The 27478-nt window shown below is 39.4% G+C and overlaps 2 protein-coding genes across 3 annotated transcripts in view; one reads left to right on the forward strand and one right to left on the reverse strand.

The window, feature by feature from the left end:
• XPO5 (exportin 5) overlaps positions 1–4196 on the reverse strand; it is a 55529-nt gene extending 51333 nt beyond the window's left edge. For both annotated transcript variants that reach the window (XM_008515773.2, XM_008515772.2), the window contains exons 1-3: positions 3882–4196; positions 1927–2048; positions 931–1003 (exon numbers count right to left, since the gene is read on the reverse strand). In XM_008515773.2, the coding sequence (XP_008513995.1) occupies positions 931–1003; positions 1927–2048; positions 3882–3986 (300 nt within the window). In that variant the 5' untranslated portion in view covers positions 3987–4196. The remainder of the gene's footprint in view (positions 1–930; positions 1004–1926; positions 2049–3881) is intronic.
• Positions 4197–4225: 29 nt separating this feature from the next.
• Positions 4226–27478, forward strand: part of POLH (DNA polymerase eta) — a 32316-nt gene continuing 9063 nt past the window's right edge. The window contains exons 1-9 of the mRNA XM_008515770.2: positions 4226–4573; positions 7049–7189; positions 7423–7557; positions 10255–10472; positions 21574–21743; positions 23520–23623; positions 25324–25443; positions 26330–26453; positions 26981–27046. Coding sequence (XP_008513992.1) covers positions 7053–7189; positions 7423–7557; positions 10255–10472; positions 21574–21743; positions 23520–23623; positions 25324–25443; positions 26330–26453; positions 26981–27046 — 1074 coding nt within the window. The 5' untranslated portion in view covers positions 4226–4573; positions 7049–7052. The remainder of the gene's footprint in view (positions 4574–7048; positions 7190–7422; positions 7558–10254; positions 10473–21573; positions 21744–23519; positions 23624–25323; positions 25444–26329; positions 26454–26980; positions 27047–27478) is intronic.

The following is a 27478-nucleotide window of genomic DNA, read 5'->3' on the forward strand; positions in this document are numbered from 1 at the left end:
AGTCACTTGTCCTGCATTCTCACTAATCATTCTTCCCACTTAAAGCTTAAGTGAGGGTTGCATCAACTAATAAAATGACTGTCACCCAGAGCAAGGACGACATCATTGTTCTCCTTTACAAACTGAAGAGACTCTCACATTGTCTGATTTTGAAAGAGGGCCAGAGGGAAGAGTATAGAAATAAGGAGTACATGGAGAAGCTGAGAACACGAGAGTTAGAAGAAACTGAATACTTTACCAATAGTTCTACTATTAGAAGATACAGAAAGACTATGACTGGGACTCTTCTTCTGAAGTTTGATAGCAAGACTAATAAATTACGACTTCTCTCAAGTTTCCCCAGAACTAGCAAAATACAAATCCTAGCTAGCTAAGTTAATTAATAATTTTAAAGGGATTTTTTTTTTCCCCTATTAAAGGCACTAAACTTTGGGGATGAAAAGGTGGGGGGAATTACACTTTTCTTGCCCTTTGTATAAAAAGAAAAAAAAACGGCTGTGGATTTTAAACATGTTTAAAGTCATATTCTAAGTCCTGAAACAAATTTATTCTGCAATTTTTTGTTGGTAGTATTATACAGTAGTACGGTTTGGAATAAAAGGAAACAAACAGCAAAGTGCAATCCAATTTAGATCTAAGAATCTTACTCATTTGCCGAACATGTTTAATCTCCTCTACCTAGTCTTTTAATTTTAAAAACAGAAGTCAACACCTAAAGCATTAATTAAACCTAGTAAGAGAAATGTGATCAATCATGATTTCTTGTGATGGTGGTTCTTTTTATCTTGAAGGTTAACATTTACTATTATACAGAGCATGCTGTAGGACCTGTGGAGAATCAGTGAATTTTTACACAAATGCTACATGAAGAACTCACACTTTGTCTAAACTACTTTGGAAACACAAGTCTTCCAAGCAACCGTCCCTTACATTTGCAATCAGCTCCATGACGTTGTTCTTCAGATACGCCTTCTCCAATCGAGACATGCTGTTCCACCGGAACCTGGTCATCAAAACGCAGAAAGTCAACACAACCACATCAGAAGTCTTCTCTTCAAAAGAGACTGGTTTTCATTCCTGCATTACATTATGCTGGTGATTTCATTAAGAAATTATACTTCCAAGTTTGTGCCCTTCAAAGGATGGACAAAACCAGTCCACATTTAACCAAAATGTTAACAAGAGGAAAATTCTTGGGGAAGAGTTTTACATAGGCAGTGGTCTATTAATTGGAATCCACACAAGATTTGTGCACAGATTAGCTTTTCCCCTTGATTTTGTTGACAAACCAAAAGTAAATATACCTAGGACAACCCCAACAATGCAGTTGCTTTTTGGAAAATAAAATCTTGATACTACTAACTCCCTTTCTGTGTTGGCTTACAACGTAATGGCACAATTCTGGAAAAACTGCGGCTAAGTCTTAAAAGCTGATTCTTCTGATAGGCGTTGGGGGTAGAGGACTCGATTCAGGAATGGTTTTCAGTTATTCTCATACAAGCCTCCTCTGGATTTGCCATTCAGAGAAGGCGCACACTCAAACTTAAAAAAAAAAAATTTAAAGGCACAGTGCCTAATCAGAGATTTATTTACCTATATCTTGCATTAGTCTAAAAAACTGAGTTTGCTGGTATTCAGCAGGAGCTCAATAAATGCTGACTGAATAACTATTATTTGTAGATATGCTTAGTATTTGTAGAATGCTTAGTATGTACCACCCACTTCACATGGATAAAGAAACTGAAGAAGAGAAAGGTTAAATCCTGAATGAGAGCTCCCGAGAGGTTGTTAACAACCTCTTGGGGACCACTCCTTTCTTCTTGGGGACTGCTTTTTTACTGACCTAAATAGTATCTTTATGAGTTATATAAGAAATAAAGATTTGCTCTCTCACAGACTTTGTGGTAACATCCAAAAGCTCCTTACTTGACAACGTGCTCCAGGATCTGAAGGCCAAAATGTCTGACGATGGCAATTTGTGTTTTCTCAGCCAACCTCAAGCCACAGGGGACACAGATAGGGCACTTTTCTTTAAACTCCTCACAAAACTGAAAGAAGAAAAGTTAGCATTTCTCCTAGGAGCCAAGCAAATGGGAACTAAAAAAACTTTTATCTTGGGGCCAGTCCGGTGGTGCAGCGGTTAAGTTTGCACATTCCACTTTGGCAGCCCTGGGTTCGCCTGTCTGGATCCCGTGTGCGGACACAGCACCGCTTGGCAAGCCATGCTGTGGTGGGCATCCCACATATAAAGTAGAGGAAGATGGGCATGGATGTTAGCTCAGGGCCAGTCTTCCTCAGCAAAAAGAGAAGGATTGGCAGCAGTTAGCTCAGGGCTAATCTTCCTCAAAAAAAAAACCAAACCTAAAAACTAAAAAAACTTTCATCTTAAGAAACTCTAACCTGAGCTACATATTTTTTTCCTAGGGAAGATTCACCCTGAGCTAACATTCATGCCAATCTTCCTCTATTTCTTAGTATGCAGGCCGCCAGTGCAGAATGGCTGCTAACAGAGAAGTGTAGGTCCGCACCCGGGGAACCAAACCCAGCCACCGAAGCAGAGTGCACTGAACTTAACCATAGGATACCAGGGCTGGCCCTGGGCTATATTTTTAAATTGCAAAATCTAGATCAATATTATATGAGTAAAGAACCAATACACATTCCTTTCACTTTGATAGTTCCAGGTTTCCCATGCTATATCCAACTAATGTTGAAACATTTCTTGACCTAAACAAGTAAAAACTTATTTACTAGAGATAACACTCAGAAGTATATAGGGGTGAAATGACAATTTCTAGGATTTGCTTTAAAAACCTTTGGTGGGGGAAGAGATAAAGCAAATGTGGCAAAATCATTATAACTGCTGAGTTTAGGTGATGGGTATAGACAAATCATTGTAGAATTCTCCATACTTTTGTGTCTGTTAATATTTCATAGCAAAAAACAAACTAATAGAACGCAAGTGTTTCTGATTCCAAATCCTGTGGCATACATCTATATATTGTAAAGTTTCTTCTAAGTGATGCTCACTCTGCTTTATGAAGTTACATCAGTTAAAATAAGCACAAGTGTTTTTTCCTAACGGTCATTTCTCAAAGCCCACACACAGAGAGATGCAGGAATAAGCTTGTACTAGCATTAGCATCCCCATTTGTATTAGTATTCCCAAACTGCAACACAAGAGTCAGTCCCAGGAGCAGAGCATCCGGGACTCAAGAAAACTACTTTCAGGAAACCAAAGTGCCCTTGTTAAAATGCAAACTAAGTGGCAGAAGTTCATCTTTGCGCAAAATAGCCTAAGAATATCACACACTAAAAAACGTGGGGGGAGGGTGTGTGAGAATTAGCCCAGAAATAGCCCAAGACACAGAAGAGGGTTAGTGAGAGGTGCAAGGATCTAAGTAAAGGGGAGCTAGGGGGGCTGGAGCTTGGTTAGGACGGGTCAGGAGAGTGGGTCAGCAAGGAAACGTTTAATGCAGAGGAGGTCGTAAAGAATGCAGCTGGTGCTGGGGACGGGATGGGCACCTGCGCCGCGGGAAGGCGAGGGGACGCGGGGATGCGGGCTTGAGGGAATGAGATGGGTGCAGCCGGCTCTGGAGAGGGTCGTGGTGCGGACAAGAGTGATCGGAAGTGGGGAAGGGGGAGGAGAAGGCAGTGGGAAGCAGTCGCGAGATGAGAAGCAGCTAGGGACCGGAGTGTCCCGGGAGAAGGCGAGGATGGGAAGAGGCGCGGAGGGCGGCGAGGGGGAGGCCCCCCCGGGGTTGGGGAGGGAGGTCCAGGGGCCTCGTGGGCCAGAGACGACCAGGGTTATGGGAGCCGCTGGGACGGCTGGGGCTGGGGGAGGGTCTCGGGGCAGGCCCGGGGCGCCAGACCCCAGCTACCTTGAGGGCTTCCAGCCTGTAGCGCTGGGTGGAGCTGGGGTCCATCATGACCGTCACCGCTTTCACCAGCTGCTCGCACAGCGCGTTCACTTGATCCATCGCCATGGCTAGGGCCTCGCGCCGCAAGCGCCCACCGCAGCCGTCCCGGGAGCACGAGGCACGGACGGCTCCCTTGGCGGGACCCACGCGCTGGTACCGGGCCGCGGCGGGCTGGGGGGGTGGGGAGTAGGAGGAGGAGCGTGAGCCCCAGCAGCTCCACGGGGAAGGAGCCGGCGCTGCGCACGCGCCCGACTCGCCACTGCGCACGCGCCCGCGGAAGTGGAGGCTCCCTGGTAGGGTTACTCCTCGGTGGGCGGGGCGGCAGACGGAAGGGCCGCGGTGCGCAGGCGCGTCAACGGTCCGTCGCGGCGCGCGCGCAGTTCGATCCTTGTCGGGCGGGCTGGCAAGCTAAGCGCTTTGGCGGTGGTTGACCACGCCCGGCTGTGCGGCGCCTGTCCGGGCACGGATCCTCTGCGACCCTTGGTCTATTTCTCCGTTGTTACGGGGAATAAATCTCCCTGGAGACCGGAAACTGGCCCGGTCCTGGAAAGGGGACAGATAGTGAAGACCCCATCGTCTTCCTCCCAGTGGACACCGAGCCCAGCACCGGCGGCGTCCGCGGTTGGCAGTTTTGTCAGGCGTTTGTCACCTTGGTAAGAGAATTTAGAACCGTTCGGTATCACTGTTTTCAGACTTTTCATGCTGCTTTGGGTCTTGATTTTATGATACAGCAGGGGCCGCTGACAACGTTGGGCCGGAATGACATGGAATAGAAATACATGCTCCCAGAGAGATAAGGCCCTGGTGGTGTCCCCTAAGAGGATTTTTCTTGTGGAAAAAATGTTTTCTCCGCAGCCCTTAAACCTCCCTTTTCACTTGTACTGATTTTCCTTGGATGTTATCACCTGATCACCGCCAACTTGTTTTGTACAGATTGGTATAAATCGCGATCTTTAAAGATGAAGAATTGCAATCATTGAAGGTTTGCGCACTTTTGAGCATCTGAAGTACTATTATATAAGACTTCAAAATAGTGTGATCCTTATTCCGAAAGGAGGGTTTTGGCAGAGAGTTTCATTTCCCGTCTTTAAAAAGCTCTTGTTTTCTCCAGCAAAATACGTAAACTGAAAACTTCAGCAACTTCGTTATCTGTTGAAGTCTGCATCTCGGTTTTTGTGCTTGCATACTGAGTAAAATGTTTGCAGCACTTAAATCACTGCTTCCATTCATGCTCCACTTCCGGTATTTGTAACTAATATGGTACTTACCTGGGTTTTTTTGTGAAAATGCATTTATTATTTTTATTCTGGCATTATCTGTTCTAATACTACACAAAAGCCACTTGAAGGTTAAGTGATTTCTGACATGTTATGGTTTTAACTTATAAAAGTTTAAAGAATCACATTCTGCTTGTCTTAGGTGAGTGGGATTTATAAGGAATTAATGCTTTTGACTACTCTGATTTTTTTAACTTATTGTTTTCTTTCCATGGATCTTCCAGCTTTGTAGTTGCATGCCACTTTTGTCAAGGTGAATGTTAGTTTTTGACACTTTTTTTTAGAATACAGTTGAGTGTTTACTCAACTGTGTAACCTGTGTTTCGCATATTTAAATCATGAACTACTGGTGTTTCCGTAAGTATCTTGTTTACCTTAGGTGAGTGGTTCCCAATCTCTGCTGCATGTTAAAACTACCTGAAGAGCTTGTAAAAATCACAATGCCCAGGTCACACCCGTACTGATTAAATTAGGATGTCTGGTGGTAGAAGCCAGACATCGGTATTATTTAAATGTTACTAGGTGATTTCCAATCTGCAGCAAAGTTTGGGAGCCACTGCTTTGCTTTACCTTCCTTCTTTCAGATCTCTAACAATGTTAAATGATAACATTAGTCTGTATCCACTGTCAAGTATATAAGGTTTGTTCTTCCAATCTACCATCCATACCTTTATGTATCTCTATCTGTGAATAGTATATAGTATTGTTTGCTTTTATCTTCAAAAATTTATGTGAATGAGTTGAAAATCACCATTAGAACACTGCAAAGTAATTGTTACAGGTAAAAATCCACTGATGGGTGCTTAATGGTTGAAAATTTGAGGAGAAACAGGATATTTGCATGGTCTCAAAGTGTCTCCCCTAAGATTTCAGTTCCAAAAGGAAAAATAGTAACTTTACAGTGAGAAACACTAACTCAACGAAATGATCATGGTTAACATCACCAGTAATAAGACATGTTGGCATCATGTACCTCCCAATATGATGCACTGAGAAGAGCACATCACTTTTATAATATTCTTGCCAAAAATGCATAATCTCAATCTAAGCAAGAGAAAACATCAGACAAACCTGAATTGAGAGACATTCTCAAAGTAACTGACTAGTTCTCTTCAAAAGTGTCAAGGTCATGAAGAACAAGGGAAGACTAAGGAAGTGTCATAGATTGGAGAAGACTAAGGAGACATGATGACTAAGCTTGGATCCTCCATTGGGTCCTGGAACAGAAAAAGGACAGTAGTGGAATAACTGGTGAAATTCAAGTGAAGTATGTAGTTGAATATTAGACCAATGTTCACCTTTTAGTTTTGATAATTGTGCTATATAAAATGTTAACATTTAGGGGAAACTGGGTGTAGGAGAACCCTGCTATTTTTGCAACTTTTCTGTAAGTCTAAAATTATTTCAAAATAAAAAGTTTAAAAAGTCCATGAATGCTATGATGTTATATAACATTTTCTGCTTCTCTTTTCCCTGAATTTATACTTGAGATTTGTCTGTCAACTAGATTAACTGTTGGCTTTGTCCCCCTATTGACGTGCATTGTGGTTTTAATTTGCATTTCCTATGACTAATGATGTTGAGCCCATTTTCATGTGCCTTTTGACTATTTGTATATCTTCTTTTGTAAAGTGTTCAGTTCTTTTGGGGAATGGTATTTTTAAAGATTTTAGTACTTAGTACCTTCCTAAAATTGTACCAATTTATTATTCTCTTGCCAGCAATGTATGCCTATTTCATTCTTGTTAGTTTCCATGCTCATGATAACTCAACAATGGAAGAATGGAAATACAATTTTGCTTGGCACTTTGGATTAGGTATCCTTTCTGACCATAAAATATTGTCTTACAGAAAAATGGCTAATGGACAGGACCGGGTGATTGTTCTAGTGGACATGGACTGTTTTTTTGTTCAAGTGGAACAGCGGCAAAATCCTCATTTGAGGAATAAACCCTGTGCAGTCGTACAGTACACAGCATGGAAGGGTGGCGGGTATGTATCTTAGTTATTGTTGTAAGTGTCAACTACCATTTTAATCTGTAAGAATACATGGCACTGTGCTACGTCGTATTTTTGAGATTTCTGAACTGCTGTGTTTGAGATCAAATAGTGGCGTCTGTGACCGAAAAGTTTCTACTATTATGTTTATAGCCTATTAATGTTAAATTTTAATTATTATTGTGATCATGTAATATTTTTTTGTTCTCCCTTTTTCCTAACCTTAGAATAGTTGCAGTGAGTTATGAAGCTCGTGCATTTGGGGTCACTAGAAGCATGTGGGCAGATGAAGCTAAGAAGTTATGTCCAGATCTTCTACTGGTAGAAGTTCCTGAGTCCCGTGGGAAAGCTGACCTCACCAAGTAAGAAGAAAAGATTGTTTAAGGAGAATAGAAGAGTTGAGAATAATATTCCATGAGGCTAGGAACTGATGTTTCAAATTTGTTTCATGTAAATAACATCTGAAAAAGTTTCCTTTGGTCAACCAACTTTTCTGTGTGAAATGAAAACAGATTTTGATATTGTGTTGCAGGAGAAGTTATGAGTCATTATAATGCATAACAATTGCTGCCCTGGACACCCTTTCAGTTCCTTAATTATTTAAAAGTTGGTTGTTATAATTAAAACTTAGTACCAATTCTCATGTTCTCAGGCCAAAAATCTGAAGTGTTTGAAGTAAGTTGTGAAACTAAGAGTTTTTCCAGAGAAAGCTAAGTCAAACTGACATTCTAAGACAATATCTAGAATTACTTGCCAGAATTGAACAATCTTGCAGGAGATTACTGTCTCTGTTTTTGAACTGAGCCGTCTCTCTGCAAATTTTAGAAGGTTAGCCTTGGAATGGGAGACATGTATAGGCATAACCAAGTTAGAGGTAGGTACAAGCCCCAACCATTATAATAATCCTAATAGCTAGTATGTATTGAGCATATTTCGTATGCCAGGCACTGTGTTAACATCTCCATAGGCAATATCTCTTAAATCTCATTGTTAGAAGGTAGGTTCCAGTATTAATCCCCCAACCCCACACATAGATGATGAAGCAAGTTTAGAGAGGTTAAATCATTTAAGTTAACACAGCTAGGAAGAAGCCTGAGGATTCAGTTTTCTCCAGATTCCAGTACCCACATTCTCATAGTACACTATACTGTGTTGTATGGTGTGTGGGGATCATGCTTTAACTTGGGATTTGAGATATTCCTGAATTTACCTATGAATTACAAGTTTAAAGGTGGAGTGTCAAAGCCAACCTCACATTGGAGTTAATGCCAGAAAAGAAGACAGATTTGACTGAAAATTAATGCCTTAACCCTAAAGTAGAATTAATTAGCTACTGGACATATGTTACATTGCTCTGAATAGAATCTTATGCTGGTAAAGACAAGGTAACTTTCAAGAAATATAGGTGACTTCAGAGTGTGATTTTGAAAAGCCACACACCACCAACTTTAAACTGGGTCATTTCACTCTTAAAATCTTCATCAAATAATGAACAAAGGCAGTTTTAGAAAATTTAGGAGTAAGTTTATAGACCAAAGAGTTATTAAGACCTGTCAATTTAAAATTATTATTTTAATAATTAACCTGAGATCCCAGGTTATAAAAATAAAAATATGATTTGCAGAAACATATATACACTAAGTTTACCAAATGTTCTTAAAAATACCTTGGAGTAGGGCTGGCCCTGTGGCGTAGTGGTTAAGTCTGGTGTGCTCTGCTTTGGTGGCCTTGGTTTGTGGGTTTGGATCCCAGGTGCAGATTTACACCACTTGCCAAGCCACGTTGTGGTGGTGACCCACATACAAAATAGCGGAAGATTGGCACAGATGTTAGCTCAGGGCTGATTGTCCTCAAGCAAAGACAGAGGAAGATTGGCAATAGATGTTAGCTCAGAGCGAATCTTCCTCACCAAAAACAAAAAACAAAAAAAAACCTTGGAGTAATTTGCTCAAGAGGCTGTGAAGGAACACCAACTATTGCAGTAGAGTATCCTTCCTTGCTCTGTATGTGTGTGAGTATATTGTGCTCTCATGCTCTCATACATGCTTGCTTTCTCCATCCCAAATAATGATTAAAAGACAAAAACCTTTCTCCAATTCTCTCATTTGAAAATGTTTTAGAACAATAATTACACTAGTATTTATAGATGTCTTACCGAAGAGGTGCAAATATTTCCATTTTTATGATAAATAAAATAGATTCAACAAGAGCAAAGAACTTACTTTAAATTCCATAGCAAGGAAAATATCCATATATTGCCATAGAAAACTAGCTATATACAGCCAACAGAGCTGCTTGTTAATGGTTTGAATAGAAGGTATATGGTGAGATTGGTATCCCCTGGGGAAGGCTTCTGCCTGTCCAGACACATCATCACATTCTAGACGTTTATCTTCAACTTGATTGTTTGAATGTTAGTATATCCAGAAGTGATTGGACTTGGTTGGTTGTGTGGTTGTGTATATGTGTATATATCTGTAGTGAGGACCAGCTCACATGTTAATCAAACTCACCATTGACTGAAGTAAAAAATCAGTGTCACTTTGTTAATTTAAATTGAGAAATACCATCCTGAAGAAGAGCAGATACTCAGTTCACTGATCAGTGCAGTGTTCCCTGTAAGTTACCTCTCATTTGAAGACGAAAGTAGAAGCAGAATACTATGTGGTGGGTATATGAAAATGACAAAAGGAATAGGTGATCATAATACAATTTTTTCTAGTTAAATGAGTTGGAAGCATTTCCTCTTTAGAAAGATCCTTGTCACACAGACACGTTCATGGTCTGGATGCTTTCTACTTTGGTAGTGCTAGAGTTGCACTAAAAATGTTTGCCTCCATGGTTCTTTTTCCTTGCTTCTGTTATTGACCATCTGCATGCTCATTTACCCCTTCTGTTGGGTTACTGTCTAGTCTCTGTCAAGCCACCATTTCTCTCTTTAAGGATACTTACACTGATGATGTATATTATTGTTCCATTATGAGAGGGAGGGGATGGGGCCAACAACCTCTATGTATTCTCCTTCTATTGCCTACACGTGTAATTCTTATACTTTTTAGGTACCGGGAAGCCAGTGTGGAAGTGATGGAGGTAATGTCTCGTTTTGCTATGATTGAACGTGCCAGCATTGATGAGGCTTTCGTAGACCTGACCAGTGCTGTACGAGAGAGACTGCAAAAGCTACAAGGTCAGCCTATCTCAGCAGACTTGTTGCCAAGCACCTATATTGAAGGGTTGCCCCAAGGCTCTACAACAGCAGAAGGGACTGATGAGAAAGGTACTTCCATAGCATCATATTGCTTCTGCTTCCTGCCTTTGGAACCTGCTTTGCTTGGTCATGCTGATCCTTCTTGGATTGATTGAAAGGAAACTTAAACTTCGACCTGAATGAATCACAAGGACTCACATGGAAGGATATACAAATTCTATCTTTCCAGGTATATGAATGTTGAGAAGCTGTGAAATCTGTATGGAATCAAGTTTCTCTTTAGATGTAATTAGGGCAGGTTAGAGTTATCAATAGAAGGCTGACTGAGCACTTCCATCATTTGTAGCTTAATTTATATGATTGTAACTTGGTTTCTTCATTGTGAGAAGGGTGAGCTTTTTTAAGGGGGACCTCAAGTAGAGGGAGCTGAGTCACTCAAAATTTCTAATCAGTTCATAGCACAATATCATCAATGGCCTCTGCAAGGCCTCTCGTTTTATTTTACTACTTTCCCCTTCATAATGATTCCCTCTACTCCCTCCCCACCCCATACACCCTCTGGCACCCACTGATGTTTGGTGTATCTTCTCAAATATGTATATGTCTTTATAAATTATATAGTGTTGCTTGTATTTATGCTTTTTAATTACAAGATAGTATTGTATTATAGGTCTCATTCTGTTTCTTAATTTTCTTTCATTGGTGATTTTATAAATCTATCCATGTAGGCGTATTTATCTGTAATTGATTGCTTTTAATTACAGCATCATCCATGATATGGATCTACCATGTTTACAGACCATTCTCCTAGTGATGAACTCATTTGTTGCTTCTAACTTCCTACTGTTTATATGATGAATGTCCTTATTCATCATCTTTTGGACCTATTCAAGGGTTTCTCTGGGAAATGTTTTCAGGAGGGGACTACTAGCTCATAGGGTATACACATGTACTTAGTTTCACTAAATACTGCCAAATTGCTCCCCAGAATGGCTGTAGTAGTTTAACTTACCCCTGTATAGTACATAAGAATTCCTGTTTCCCCCATATCCTCACCAGCAATTGGTATTATCTTGTGTTTAAAAATATTTGCCAAAGGGCCAGCCCTGGTTGCCTATGGTTAAGTTCAGCACGCTCTGCTTCAGAGGCCTGGGTTCGATTCCTGGGCGTGGACCTACACTCTGTTAGCAGCCATGCTCTTGCTGGTGGCCCACATACTAAAAAATAGAGGAAGATTGGCACAGATGTTAGCTCAGGGCGAATCTTCCTCAGCAAAAACAAAATAATTAAAAAATAAAAATGTTTGCCTATGTGATGGCTATAAAGTGGTATTTTGTGTTTTTGGTTTGTTTTAATTTACATTTCTCTATTTACTAATTGAGATTGAGCATCTCTTCATATACTTGTTAGCCAATTGAATTCTACTTTTGTGAATTGCTTATTTATAATCTTTACCCAATTTTCCATTGAATTTCCTGCTTTTTTTTTTTGCAAGAATTCCTTATATGTCCTAGTTATTAGTCCCTTGTCTGTTTTTGACATTGGAAATATCTTCTCCCAAGTCTGTCATCCGTTAAATTTGTTTATGCTGTACTTTGCTCAACAAAATTCTTTTAGTCTATCAATTTTTCACCTTATGGTTTGTGCATTTTGAATCTCGTTTTAGACATTCGTTTCTACCAGAAGTTCACAAAAACATTTTTCTAGATTTTATTCGATTTGCCTTATAATTTATTTTTAGATCTTTCAACCATATGGAGTTCACCTTTTTATTTGATTTAAGGTAGGGAGCCACCTTAACTATTATTCTCATAGTGAGCCAGTTTTCCCAACAATTATTTATTAAACAATCCATTATTTCTCAACTTTGCATATATAAGTGGGCCTGTATCTGGAGTATCCCATTAGTCTGTCTGCTTCTACTCCAGAAACACATTGTTTTTATTACTGTTTGTAGTATGTCAAAATATTTTATAAGAACTCTCCTCTGCTTTTCTTTTTTCAAAATTATCTTAGATATTTATGCACCTTTACTGTTCAGTATGGATTTTAGAATACATTAGTTGAATTCCTCAAAAAATCCTGATGGAAGTACATTGAATTTACATATTTAGAGAGAGAGGATAGTTATTTTAATATTGAATTATTTCATCTATAAACATATTATATCTCACTAATTTTTTAGGTCTTCATTTATGTCCCTTTTAGTGTTTTTTTTTTAAGTTAAAAATTTTGATTTGGGCCAGCCTGGGTGGCCTAGTGGTTAAGTTCAGCACACTTCACTTTGGCAGCCCAGGTTGAGTTCCCAGGCGTGGACCTACCCCACTTGTCTGCCAGTGACCATGCTGTGGTGGCAGCTCATGTACAAGAAGAGGAAGATTGGCAACAAATGTTAGCTCAGGGTGAATCTTCCTCAGGAAAAAAAAAATTCTTTTTGATTTATCTGTTATAATATTTCTGCTTCTTCTGGGGTCTGGAACCCAGTATATTTTCCTTTTTTTCTCATCTAAACTTTTAATTATAATATATGGAATTATGTAACATATATATATAAAGTGCATTGATTGTAAGTGTACATCTTGACTAATTTTCACAAAGTAAACCTCTTTTGTAAGCAGCACCTAGATCAGAAAACAACATCAGAACCCTAGAAGCCACCCTTGCCTACCCTTCCAGTCAGTATTCATGTGTCTCCCACCTCTCCTACAGTAACCACCATCCTGGTTTCTATTTAGCTTACTTTTGTACTTTATAAAATTGAAATCATGCCATATATACTTGAGTCTAGCTTCATTGGCTCAACATTGTCTTTGTAAGATTCATCCATTCTGTTGTATGTAGTTGAGTTTGTTTACTCTCATTGCTGTGTAATATTCCACTGTATGAATATAGTACAATTTATCTATGTTACTATTGATGAATATTTGGGTTATTTCCAGTTTTGGACTACTAAGAATAGTGCTCCTATGAACATTTTTGTAAATATCTTTTGGTGAACAAATGTATGCTTTTCTGTTGGCTATATGACTAGAAGTCCTCATTGTAGGGTTTGCCTATATTCAGCTTTAGTTTGCCTACAGTCAGCTTTAGATACTACCAGTTTTCCAAAATGGTTGTTCCAATTTATAATCCCACTAGCAGCATATGACAGTTCTAGTTGTTCCACATCCTTGTCAACACTTGCTTTTTTCTTTTGCATTTTAGCCATTTTGATGAATGTGTAGTGATATCACATTGTGGTTTTAGTTTGCATGTCCCTGGTGTTAATGCAATTGAGCACCTTTTTGTAAGTTTATGGACCATTTAGATATCTTCTTTTATGAAATGCCTGTTTAAGTCTTTTGCCGATTTTTTTGTTGGATATCTTGTCTCATTTGTCTATAAGACTCCTTTGTATATTCTGGATATGAGTCCTTTATCAAATATATGTATTGCAAATATATTCTGGTCTGTGGCTTTTTTTTCCACTCTCTTAATGGTGGCTTTTTTTTTTTTTTAAAGATTGGCACCTGAGCTAACAACTGTTTCCAGTCTTCTGTCTTTTTTTTCCTTCTTCTTCTCCCCAGAGTCTCCCCAGTACATAGTTGTATATTCTAGTTGCAAAGTGCCTCTGGTTGTGCTTTGTGGGACACTGCCTCGGCATGGCCTGATGAGCGGTGCCATGTCCATGCCCATGATCTGAACCGGCGAAACCCTGGGCTACCAAAGCGGAGTACGCAAACTTAACCCCCTTTGCCACGGGGCCAGCCCCTAATGGTGCCTTTTGATGAACAGAGGTTCTTAATTTTAATTTGGTCCAATTTATCTGTTTTTTTTTTTCCTTTATGGATAGTATTTTTTTATGTCCTGTTTAAGAAATCTTTACCTACCTCAAAGTCATGAAGAAATTTTTCTGTCTTATTCTAGAAGCTTTATTCTTTAGCCTTTTACATTCAGATTTAAAACCCATGGTGTGTGTATCTGTACAGTGTGAGGTAGGGATCAAAATTCCTTTTTTTATTATATGAGTATCCAAATTATTATATCTTTATTAAAGCTTTACTTTTTTTCTATAGAGAGGTTTTGTGCATTTCTATAAAGGTCTTGTGCATTCATTTGTTATGTTAGCTCCTAGATGCTTTAATTTTTTTACTGCTATTGTGATTTTACATTTTTTTTTTCTGTTGTATTTTCTCCTTGGCTATTGATGTGTAGGGGAATGAGTGGTGTGTGTGTGTGTGTGTGTGTGTGTGTGTGAGGAAGATTGGCCCTGGGATAACATCTGTTGCCAGTCTTCCTCTTTTTGCTTGAGGAAGATTGTCACTGAGCTAACATCTGTGCCAGTCTTCCCCTATTTGATGTGGAATGCCTCCACAGTGTGGCTTGACAAACGGTGCTAGGTCTGCGCCGGAGATCCGAACCTGCTAAGCAAACCAGGCCGCCAAAGCGGAATGTGCAAACTTAACCACTACACCACTGGGCCGGACCCCCAATAAGTGATTTTTTTTATAAGTTCATCTTTATTTACTTTGTGTACCTGTCAAAAACTTGTGATATAATCTGCATGACAGTTCTTTAATAAATAAAATGTACTTGATGCTTAAAAACATTTTCTTAGACTAGAATAAAATTAGGACAATAAAATCTTGCTTTTGTGGTAATATTAGATTATGATTGTTCTGGATAGCCAGATCTAAGAGAATCTGGGTCTTATATATTTTTAATCAAACATCATGAAAGTGGAACTCAGCTAGATCTCCCAGAGCAAATAATTCTGCATCTAGAGGCTTGTCGACAGGATGTCTACACTTTTTTTCTAGACATTTTCTAGTAGTTTTGATAATGGCTATATTCAAAACAGTGTATCATTTCTCCCCTTCATTTGTAACATGTACTTTTAGAACTCTTACTGTGTAATATTATTCTTATTCAGAAGAGCTCTTTCAGTAAAAAACTTTGGAGCTTGGACATTAACCAAAAGGAAACTGTCTGGATACAAATCTATAGCAAGTTAACTTCTTAGGGGAACTGTAAGCCAATCTGTTATTACTAGTAGAAACTATACAGATTTGTCTGGAAAAAGCTCCAAGAGAGTTTAGCTTATTTCTAGTGGTGAATTTCCTATGGGTTCCATATTTTAAAATAAGATGTAAGATGTAAAGTTTCCTTTTGCTGTCCAACAGTTGTATAATATGTCTTTAATGTGTTGAAGGGTAACAGTAGAACTGCCTGGGGAAGCTTGTGGGAAGGAGCACTGAGGAATTATTTTATTCTCTGATCCTGATTTAGCAGAGTTTATCAAGCTGGAGGCTGCAAATCCTTTAGTTCTTTAGGGGAAATACAATGGACAATAAAAACATGCCACTTAAAGAAGGCAAAATTATGGTACATAAACATTTGATGATGAAACGTCATGATTTTCTGTATTATTCTGGGACCAGAGTCGGTAATTTAATGATCATATGAGGAAGGTTTTCTTTGGTCTTAGCTGTGTGTACCACATTTTATTGAGTGGCTAATTTTTTTAAATCAACATTTGGAATTGATTTTATAATGCTTTATTATTTTTTTTTTTGGAGGAAGATTAGCCATGAGCTAACATCTGCTGCCAATCCTTCTCTTTTTTGCTGAGGAAGACTGGCCTTGAGCTAAAATCTTTGCCCATCTTCCTCTATTTTATATGTGGGACACCTACCACAGCATGGCTTGCCAAGCGGTGCCACGTCTGTACCCGGGATCTGAACTGGCGAATCCCAGGCTGCTGAAGCGGAACATGCACATAGAACCACTGCGCCACCAGGCCAGCCCCCATATAATGCTTTAAATCCTTCGTTCTTTCAGGGTTTTTTGAGGACTATATAACCTTTTGAAAATCTGTTGAAAGCTGTGGACCTTTGCCTTAGAAAACTACAAATCTACACATTAGACAATTTTGCATGCACTTTTCAGGAGATTCACAGACCCTCTGAAACCCACATACCTCTGAGTAAGAACTAAGATTACACATTACATTGGTTCTAGGCTGCAATTCATTGTTGAAGACTTCTCTGGCTGAAAATGGTACATACCTTCATTGTGGTCAGATATTACCCCAACTCAAATGGACATCCTCCTCTTTCTTCTACACTTATCTTTCTTACCTGTGTACATTTTTATTTAAAATGCCAATGTTTATAAAGAAGTCTTATTTCTATATGTCTTATATATCTGTTGCTTTAATGTGTCCAGTTTAAATATTAAGCTTCCAGATGCAGTGATATCTTATAGTGTTCACAGTGCAATGTCTAGTAAATGGTTTATGATGATATTTCATATCATATTTCTGAGTCTTCATATGATGTGTGCAGCCAAAAGAACTGATAACAGAAATTAGCTGATCTAGGGCTGGCCCGGTGGCACAGCAGTTAAGTGTACACATTCCACTTGGGCAGCCCGGGGTTCACCGGCTCAGATCCCGGGTGCGGACATGGCACTGCTTGGCAAGCCATGCTGTGGTAGGTGTCCCACATATAAAGTAGAGGAGGATGGGCACGGATGTTAGCTCAGGGCCAGTCTTCCTCAGCAAAAAGAGGAGGATTGGCAGCAGATGTTAGCTCAGGGCTAATCTTCCTCAAAAAAAAAAAAAAAGAAAAGAAAAGAAAAGAAAAAGAAAAAGAAATTAGCTGATCTAAGTGCATGTAATTTTCCAAAAATTATTTTTCATGGATGTGACATATTTCAAATCTAGGAAAAAAGCCTAGGTATTTGTGATGTTTTGATACTGATGTTTCCATTCAACTTTACCACTGCCTCTTAATTCAAAGCTAGCAGGCTTGCTCAGTAATGCTGCATTTGCAACTTTGTATTTTCTGTTTCTGAAATAGTTATGTGTGTGGAAAGTTTTAGTAGTAGGATTACTTTAAAGTAATACTCAAAAACTGCCAGGAAAAACTTATCCTTCGAGGCCATTTTGTAATTAGTTTATGTTAGCTAAGGAGCTCATTTGTTCTCTCCTCCCTTTGCTTGCTCTTAATTCATTTCTTTCGAAGCACATAGTGAACATCTTCTGAAGGCATATGACGTGAAACCGTTGTGTTTCAAATCAACTGTCAAAGATGAGAGTTGTGGGAGTTGGAGATACTTCTTGCTGACTTTGAAGAAGCAAGCCACCTTGTTATGAGAGGGCCTTTGGAGAAGGCCCCATGGCTAGGCTCTGAGAGCTGCCCTCTGCCGACAGCCAGCAAGAAAATGGGGTCCTCAATCCTACAGCCACAAGATGATAAAATCTGCCAACAGTCAGAGGGAGCTTGGAAGGCACTAATCAGCTTGTAGCACAGGGGAGAGCACACCTGTTATCAGTACAGGGACTTCTCTTTTGTAGTTACAGTCCCTGGAGTTGTGGAGTCTAGCTAGAGGTTTATCAGTTTAACCCCGAAGTTTTGGCACAAGTCATCAATGCTTGCTCTTACGCCAGTTCTATTCAACATTGTACTGGAGGTACAAGATGGTGCCATGAGAATAGAAAAAGAAATAAAAGATATTCACATGTGAAGGAAGAAGTAAACTTTCTTTGCAGGTGACATGACCATGTTTGTAGAAAATCCTAAGGAATCTACCTCCTCCCCCCAAAAAACCGGCAAAACTAGAATAAGTGAGATTAGCATTTTGCAAGGGACCAAGTCAATATGCAAAGATCAGTCATATTTCTATATACTAAAATTAAAAATGGGAAATTAAAATTTAAAAAGCAGTATCTTTTGCAAAAGCATTAAAATCATGAAATTATTAGAGATAAATTTAACAATATATGTGAGAAACTAGTTCAGTGAAAACTATAAAACATCACTGAGATAAATTAAAGATGAAATCGATGGAGAGACATACCATGCTCATGGATCAAAAGACTAAATATTGGGGCCGGCCCCGTGGCGGAGTGGTTAAGTTCGCAGGCTCTGCTTCGGCAGCCCGGGGTCTCGCCAGTTCGGATCTGGGTGCGGAAATGGCACTGCTCATCAGGCCATGTTGGGGTAGCATCCACATGCCACAACTGGAAGGACCCACAACTAACAATATGCAACTATGTATCGGTGGCTTTGGGGAGAAAAAGAAAAAATAAAATCTTAAAAAAAAAAGACTAAATATTAAAGCTCCAGTCTCCCCAAATTGACCTAAAGATTCATTGCATTTCCTTCCAAAATCCCAGCAGGATTCTGTAGAATTTGACAAACTAATTATAAAATTTGTATGGAAATGCAAAGGATGTATGGAAAGGCAAACAACTTTGAAAAAGAACTAAGTTGGAAGACTTCCTCTAAATTTACAGTAAGTAGGGCAGTGTGGTATTGGTATAAGATGAGACATATAGATCAATGGTATATACAGAATAGAAAGCACACAAATAGTCCCCACAGTTTTTTTGGTCAATTGGCTTCCACAAAGGTACCCAGATAATTCAATAGGAAAAGGAAAGACTTAGCTTTAGTGGGCATTTCACACCAAAAACTACCTGAATATTCTCCCTCTAGTCCATTTCGTGTATCAGAGAAAAACCAAAATTTTATAGATTCTTGTTATTAACTAGAGAAGAGAAGGAAACAAAGGAATGCTACTGATCTTCTGGTCCTGTTCAATTGACATGGATACAGAGTAACAGGATTGCAGGTTACCTCATCTGGGAGAGCAATAATGAAGAAATCTACAGCACAGAAAATTTAGCTCTACTAGTTGAGTCCAGAAAAAAGCATAATTTCAATACATTCTTCATATTTTTATGTTTCCCAAATGTAATAAGTGGTTTTAAATGAAGGATGTTATAACATTTATTGTTCTTAATATGTGCAAGATACTGTGTTAAGGAGCTTTAAGATATATAAATATCCTTTAATCCACACAACAATCCCATGAGGCACAGTACTTTCCTCCTCAGTTTACAGACAACCAAACGGAAGCTTAGAGAATTATGTAACTTGCTTAAAGTCACATAGTAAGTTGTGAACCCAATATTTGAACCCTGCCTGACTGTAGAATGTGTTCTATTCACAATTATGCTGCACGTGTTACAGATAAGAGCTAAAGGACTTTAGTGGGGCACCCCAAAGTTAGCCAGTATAGTTGGAGAGGACTTCGTGGTAGATGAGACTTGAATAAGCCCTGAAGTATAGATAAGATTTATTTAAACAAAGGAGAGAGAGTTAAGGAGTAAGAGCAGGGAAATAGAGTAAGTGATATCTTAAGGCACAAGCATGGTATGTTCAGGAAATCGTAAGTATATAACAAACTTAGGATTAGTGGAAGATAAATTGAAAAGGTCAGATGATCTTCAATGCCAATTTATAGAGTTTTGTGGGGTTTTTTTGAGGAAGATTAGCTCTGAGCTAACTGCTGCCAGTCCTCCTCTTTTTGCTGAGGAAGCCTGGCCCTGAGCTAACATCCGTGCCCATCTTCCTCTGTTTATATGTGGGATGCCTGCCACAGCATAGCTTTTGCCAAGTGGTGCCATGTCCACACCCGGGATCCGAACCGGCAAACCCCAGGGCCACCGAGAAGCGGAACGTGAGAACTTAACTGCTGCACCACCAGGCCGGCCCCATAACTTATAGGGTTTTGAACAAGGGATAAGACTGATAACATTGGTATTTGAGGGTATTTGATTGTGGTATTTAATTGGTATTTAATTTGTGGGCATTGTGTAGAATGCACTCGGGGTGAGGGTGGTTTAGGAGTTAAGGTGGTCTAGGAAGGAATGAAGAAAATGTGAATAAAATAGGGTGGGTTGCAGTGGATATGTGAAATATTTTGAAGTGCGCTTTGTTGACTAAATAGAAAAGAAGCCAATATTATTTGGACTTTAAACCTTTACTAGAAATAGGGAATTGTTTGGGAAAGTGAACCTTTGAGGAGGAAAATATAATAAAGGTTGATTTTAGTTATGTTTAATTTGAAACTATAATGAAAAATTCAAGATGAGTTATTCTGTAGGGAGGTGGAGATAAGGGATTAAAGTCTAAGAGTTTGTGGATGGAGATTAAGATTTGCATGTACTGGGGCCGGGCCTGGTGGCGCAGCGGTTAAGTTTGCACATTCCGCTTCTTGGCGGCCCTGGGTTCACCGGTTTGGATCCGGGGTGTGGACATGGCACAGCTTGGCAAAAGCCCTGCTGTGGCAGGCGTCCCACATATAAAGTATGGATGTTAGCTCAGCTGAGGCTGGTCTTCCTCAGCAAAAAGAGCAGGATTGGCAGTAGTTAGCTCAGGGCTAATCTTCCTAAAAAAAAAAAAAAAAAAGATTTGCATGTACTCAGCATAAACAAACTAAACATAAACCAGTACCAGTTCACCAAGAGAAAAAAGCATATATACAAAGAAGAGGAGAGTGTTGCTCAGTGTTTACAGTTAGGGTCTTAGAGGAGGAAGACAGAGCAGCAAAGGAGAGAAGCAGGAGTGATCGATAGTTGGAAGATATTTCCTTCTGTGTGCTCTTCTTCCTCCTCTTCTCTATATATGTGAACCTTCGCTCTACCTCGCCAAGATACTTTGAGTGTATTTTCTTGCCTTGTTCCTACTTCATTACTGCCTCTTTAAACCAGCATGTCTCTATTTCCTATGTACCTAACTCTCTTGCTATATAATCATTTTTGTATGCTTCTTCAAAATTGTGACTAGTTCTAAATTGATAAGATATTTTCAAGGTTCTGAGGCCAAAGCTACCTCTAATTTAAATAGCTTTTCAGGAGAATAAATCTTCTAGTGCCTCTGATTGGATTTTAAGCTACTCAACTGGAACTAGCCTCTAAAAATATAGAAATACTAACAAGTTTATATTGAAACATGAATTAGTTCTGAATATTTTCTAATTGAATAACATAATAGAATTCTTGGGGATGTACAAGGAGAAGTTGGAGGAAGAATGTTCAAGAGAAGTGGAGAGAGAAAACAGATGTACTTTTAAATCATTGCTCACGAAAGATAATACAAAATATTTGTTGCATATTAGAACTATAAGGTTCAGTCTGTGCTGAAGCTAAGGCTGCTGTAATTGGTATGGAGAAATTGCTCTCTCTTGTGAGTACTGGGTAGTTTTGTAAAAGGGTTGCCATTTTTTGTGAAAACCTATATATCTAGAGTACCTGAAATCTAAGCATTTCTGCATTAGATTACACACATAAAATCCTGATTTAAAAAAGTGTCTAAACGTGACCTCTCAACTTTTTCAGAGGAGATGCGAAAACAAGGCTTATTTCAATGGCTTGATTCTCTTCAAACTGATAACACCACCTCTCCAGACCTGCAGCTCACCGTGGGAGCAGTGATTGTGGAGGAAATGAGAGCAGCCATAGAGAGGCAGACTGGTTTGCAGTGTTCAGCTGGAATTTCACACAATAAGGTAAAGGCTAAAAGATTTTAAAGAGAAACATAGATACCTGTAGTTAAATACAGCAAGATAGATGTGAGTGGGACATTTAAATCGTTACAGATATACTTTGAAATGGGTTTCTCTTTTAAAATTCATGTTGAGGACCAAAAAAAAGCCTAAGTAATTCTTTAATGAGCCAGCCCTGGTGGTCTAGTGGTGCTGTCACCTCCATGGCCTGGATTCTTTTCCTGGTCAGGGAACCACACCACCCATCTGTTGGTTGTCGTACTGTCATACTGTGTGTGGCTGTGATGCTGAAAGCTATGCCACCAATATTTCAAACACCAGCAGGATCACCCATGGTGGATAGGTTTCAGCAGAGACAGACAAGAATGACCTGACCACCCACTTATGAAAAGATCAGCCATGAAAGCCCTATGAATAGCAGTGGAGCATTGTCTGATACAGCCCTGGAAGGGTGAGAGGATGGTGCAAAAAGACTGGGCAGGGTTCCACTCTGCTGTCCACAGGGTTGCTAGGAGTCAGAATTGGCACTAACAACAAAAATTCTCTAAGATGGGAATCAGCGTTGAACATGTACTTTCCTAAGAAGCAGGCTGAAAATTTGCAGGAAATGTTATAGTTGCATCCCAAGTATTTCCTTAGTGATTGAACTGTCTGTAGAAAGGAGGAGGTTAGTCTTTGAATCTTACGTATGAATCTGTTTCTTTTCCTTTCACTTGCTGAATATTCTAGTTTATCTCATTTCTTATGTGGAGTTGCCTGAGTGTTTTATGCTTTTGCCCATTTCCACTTCTCTAATGAGAGCAATAAGAGAAATAGAATAGCAAAATTTTATTAATGTGGACCACTCTTTTGACGTAGGGAATACAGACAATTCTCAATAAACCAGGGGCAGAATAACTGGTTTCCTGACTCAAGTGCAGTGAGGGCCTGGGATCGTCATCCCCTTCTGACTAGGCCCAATAATTGGGCAGTGGCTGATTATCCCAGGTTACCACCTTCTCCCCCTTCCTCCAATAGGTGGAAAGTTGCCCAACTACCTGGCAGAGTTTTGTGGGGTTTTTTTCTGGTTGGGTGGAGGGAGAAGAAACAAAAGCCCCAATGTAGTAATTTAAACCAGACGAAGTGTTGCCTAGTACAAGTTTAGAAAATCTTTCCAATGAATTTAAAGGATGATTTTATGCTTTTCCTACCAATTATAATTTGTGAAATGATACCACTAAAGTACCTTATTCGTTGAAAAGAATTCACAAGGATTTACGTTTTTTCCTTTTGAAGTCTTGTTTATAAGATGTTTGCTATTAGAAGATGATTTTGAGCCTAATTTCTATCACAGATATAAATTATGGTAATCTGTATTAAATCTGGGACTCAAAATGGACTAACCATTAATCAAGAAATGTAAATAAATGGGGCAGGGTAAAACAAACTTGTTTTACCCATCTTACTTAAGTTTCTTCTGCAGCTTCTCAGTTTACCCTCTTGAAGTGGGAGAACCTTAAGGAATAGATGGGGGTGGAAAAAACTACCAAAGGAAAACCGAGAATGGAAGATGTGGAAAGAACAATGAGAATGATAGTGGGTCATGTTTTCCACTCAGGATGTTGTGGGACACCAAGGTTTAGAGATGTCTTGAGTTTCTGGTTTTATTTTTGTTTTTAATATGGAAACCATTAGTTACAGCCCTTAAGCTGTGCCTGTGTATGTGTGTGTTCATATTCACCAACTCTCTGTGTGAGTGGAGTTGACAGTAATGAGGTTTTTACACTTTCCATGCTCCAGGTCCTGGCGAAACTAGCCTGTGGACTAAACAAGCCCAACCACCAGACCCTGATCTCACATGGGTCAGTCCCACAGCTCTTCAGCCAAATGCCTATTAGCAAAATGTAAGTATTCAGGGAGCACCTTACATTTCACTCATGTACTTGGTGAACGCACTCTTTATAGTTTCTTCTGTTCCTTATGAAAGATTGGAGCCAGGGAAAATAGGTACCAGGGAGGTAGGAGGGAAATAACACAGAAAATTTTGAAAAACACACTGAGATTTCTTTCTTAATGGACCTTCAATTCTGGATTATGTGTGGAAGATACTTAATCCTAAATTTTAAAAAATGAAGTGATTTTTAGCTATATGTTTAATTTCCCTCTAGATTTTTTATTCAAGTCTGTTAATAAAATAAATAGGAATTTTCCTTCTTTTCTTTTGTCTAATATCATATCAAGGTGTTCAGGGCTATTGACTTGCTCCCAAACCAGGCACGAGAGAAGAAGCCAAATAAAATGAGTAACTAGGTTGTGCCTACCCACTGTGTGTCCTTGACAAAGGCTTGTAATATTGTTGAAGGGACAAGATATAACAGTTCTAAGCAACAGTGAAAGTACTATCTCAAGACTGAATGTGAATAATTGCTGCTAAATCAATTGTACAGAAAGTTACCAAAGTCATAGAAGAGGAGAGTCATCTGAGAAGGATTTATGAAAAAGGCATGGCGTTTTGTTTTGACATTTGGTAAAATTTGGAGAGTCAGATGAGAATACAAGAGCAATACTGATTAGGAGAATGTTTTGAACACAAAGAGGGGGAAACTATAAGGTATTTTCAGTGAACTGGGATGCAAACTAGTTTACCTGGACCACATTGAGAAAGATAAGTGATGGAAATAGGACTGAAAAGATAAGCTGAGGACAGATTATAGGAAGCCTCAAAGGCCAAGCTGAAGAATTTTGAGTATGTTCTTAAATAAAAAGGTTTTAGCTGTGAAAGGGATTTGTTTTGGGATTGGAATTTTAATACCTAAATAGGATAGTAGATCCTATAGAATTGAAAGGGTTTTTTGGGGGGGCTGGCCCAGTGGCACAGCAGTTGGGTTCGCATGTTCTTCTTTGGCAGCCCGGGGTTTGCAGGTTCAGATCCTGGGTGCGGACGTGGCACTGTTTGGCAAGCCATGCTGTGGTAGGCGTCCCACATATAAAGTGGAGGAAGATGGGCACGGATGTTGGCTCGGGGCCAGTCTTACTCAGCCAAAAAAAGAGGAGGATTGGCAGCAGATGTTAGCTCAGGGCTAATCTTCCTCAAAAAAAAAAAAAAAAGAAAGAAAAGAAAGGGGTTTTTTTGCGGAAGATTAGCTCTGAGCTAACATTCACCACCAATCCTCCTCTTTTTGCTGAGGAAGACTGGTCCCGAGCCAACATCCATGCCCATCTTCCTCCACTTTATGTGGGATGCCTGCCACAGCATGGCCTGACAAGCAGTGTGCAGGTCTGCACCTGAGATCCTAACTGGCGAACCCTGGGCCGCCAAAGCAGAATGTGCAAACTTAACCACTGCACCACAGGGCCAGCCCTTTGATAACTAATCAATGACTTTAACGTTTTGTTTATGCTATTGTTAATTTTCTTCCCAGGTCCTAACTCCCAAAGTATCTGAATTCCCAGAATGATCTAGGCTTTAAGCTAGAAAATTAATGGTCTACAGTACCAATACGTGTTCTCATTTGTTTGAACCTACTTACACAAGCAAAATGTCTATGTCTGCTGCTAACTAGATATTTATGATGTCACCTGTAAATTTTGTCTTTTTTGTTAGCCGTAATCTTGGAGGAAAGCTAGGGGCCTCTGTCATTGGAATCCTGGGAATAGAATACATGGGTGAACTGACCCAATTCACTGAATCCCAGCTCCAGAGTCATTTTGGGGAGAAGAATGGGTAAGTGATTCCTAATACTTTTCAATCATAAGCTTTATGAAGATGCTAAATTCAAATAAAGACAAAAGCATCTAGGAAAATCTAGACCTATCTTTAGGTTAATGTTTGTTCCCTAAGGTAATTTCTTTCGTCTTTTTGCTTTAAAATATTAGATTACTATGGCCTATCAGCCTGGAATATTTATTCCATGTACCTAAATAGATTGATAAATAGGAACTGTTACTTTAAAGCTTGGATATACACATCATTTATGTGTACTAAGATGCTGATAGTCCCTTAAAATTCTTGTATTTAGGCTTAGTAAGTACCAAAAAACTTGGGGATATGAATCAGTGGCTTGCTTGGCGCTTCTCCAAAAATATAAATGATGGGGGCTGGCCCTGTGGCCGAGTGACTAAGTTCATGTGCTCCACTTCGGAGGCCCAGGGTTTGACAGTTTGGATCCTGACCACAGACCCACATATGGCTCATCAGGCCATGCTGTGGTGGCATCCCACACAGAAGAACTAGACTGACTTACAACTAGGATATACAACTATGTACTGGGGCTTTGGGGAGAAAAAAAAGAAGAAAATTGGCAATAGTTGTTTGTTCATGGCCAATCTTCCTCACCAAAAAAAAAAAAAAGTTTCGTTGAACATTAGAAAAAATACAAATGATAACTTGGCTTTAGAAAGCATAACTGGTGTCCCCCTCCTTGGCAATATATCACACCGGAATTCATTGGGAAGGCTAGGGATTCTGTTAGAGGTGAGGTATACTTAATTTTGGACAAATTTTTCCTTTTTCATGAAAGGGATAAAAGGGTAGTATAATATAGGTATTTTGTTTTGTTTCAACAATAATCATTTGCTTTCACCTTAAACCTTTTTGCTGCTTTTATTAGATCTTGGCTATATGCTATGTGCCGTGGGATTGAACATGATCCAGTTAAACCCAGGCAAATACTCAAATCCATTGGTTGCTGCAAGAACTTCCCAGCAAAAGTGGCCCTGACAACCCAGGAACAGGTAGGCAGGCATTCTCAACAGAACACTGCCCCTTTTAAGGGGCTAGCGGGTAGGTTTGGGTAGCTGTGGAAGGTGTAATAAATTAGATGGGACCTTTATGCTGTAAAGTATGAAGTTCTTTTTTTGTGTTGAAAATTGACTAAACTTGTGATGTATTATTATTTTTTCCATCTAAAGAGAAGTAAAATGGAACTGATTGAAGTTCAAAATGGAATTACTCATTTTTTGGTAGGTGGAAACTTGGAAGGCCTAGGATATTGTGCCTCCAGTTTGTGTCTTTTCTTTTTTCTCAGAGCTGGAACATGCCTGAAATTCGCCTGATGGCATGCCAGCAGGAAATAAAATGAAAATCGTGACCTAGGGCAGGTCAGAGTACTGCAGATTTCTATGAACTGGGGATCCCTTGGTTATGGGGAGCCTTTGTTGCATAGTTCCACTTAGGGGAGAACTGAGCAAATCTACCATCTAGTTCTCTGATAAACCTAGAGTTTTTTAAATGAAACATTAAAATCTCAATACTTTTTTAGGTACAATGGTGGCTTTTGCAGTTAGCCCAGGAACTAGAGGAGAGACTAATCAAGGACCGAAATGAGGTAAGATTTCCTTCTTTTTTTCCTGGGGTGAGCTTTGGGATCTAAATACCAGTTGCTCCTTACCTTATGAAGTAGAAACAAAGATACAAAACGACACCAGCCTAGGAAATTTTTAAGAAATCTTTTATCTTTTTCCATAAAATTCCCGTAAAACTCAACATGACCTTTGAAAGCCGGCATCTGTGAATGTAAGACCTGACCACCCCTGTCTCCCTCATCACCATTTGCGTCGACTTTTTTGTAGATTTCTTACCTAACTCCTTCCGCAACCCTGAATATCAGTGGTTCTTCATCAAAGTAACGAGCCATTAGGCAGGACATTTAGAAATTGGACTGTAAATTATTGGACTTAAACACAGCCCATGTGGCAAAGAAGTACTGGCAGTTCTAGAGACAGAGTATTAAGTCAGAGTTTTGACATCTGATGATTAA

Source organism: Equus przewalskii, chromosome 19 (genome assembly GCF_037783145.1).
Source record: "Equus przewalskii isolate Varuska chromosome 19, EquPr2, whole genome shotgun sequence".
Taxonomy (NCBI): Eukaryota; Metazoa; Chordata; class Mammalia; order Perissodactyla; family Equidae; genus Equus; species Equus przewalskii.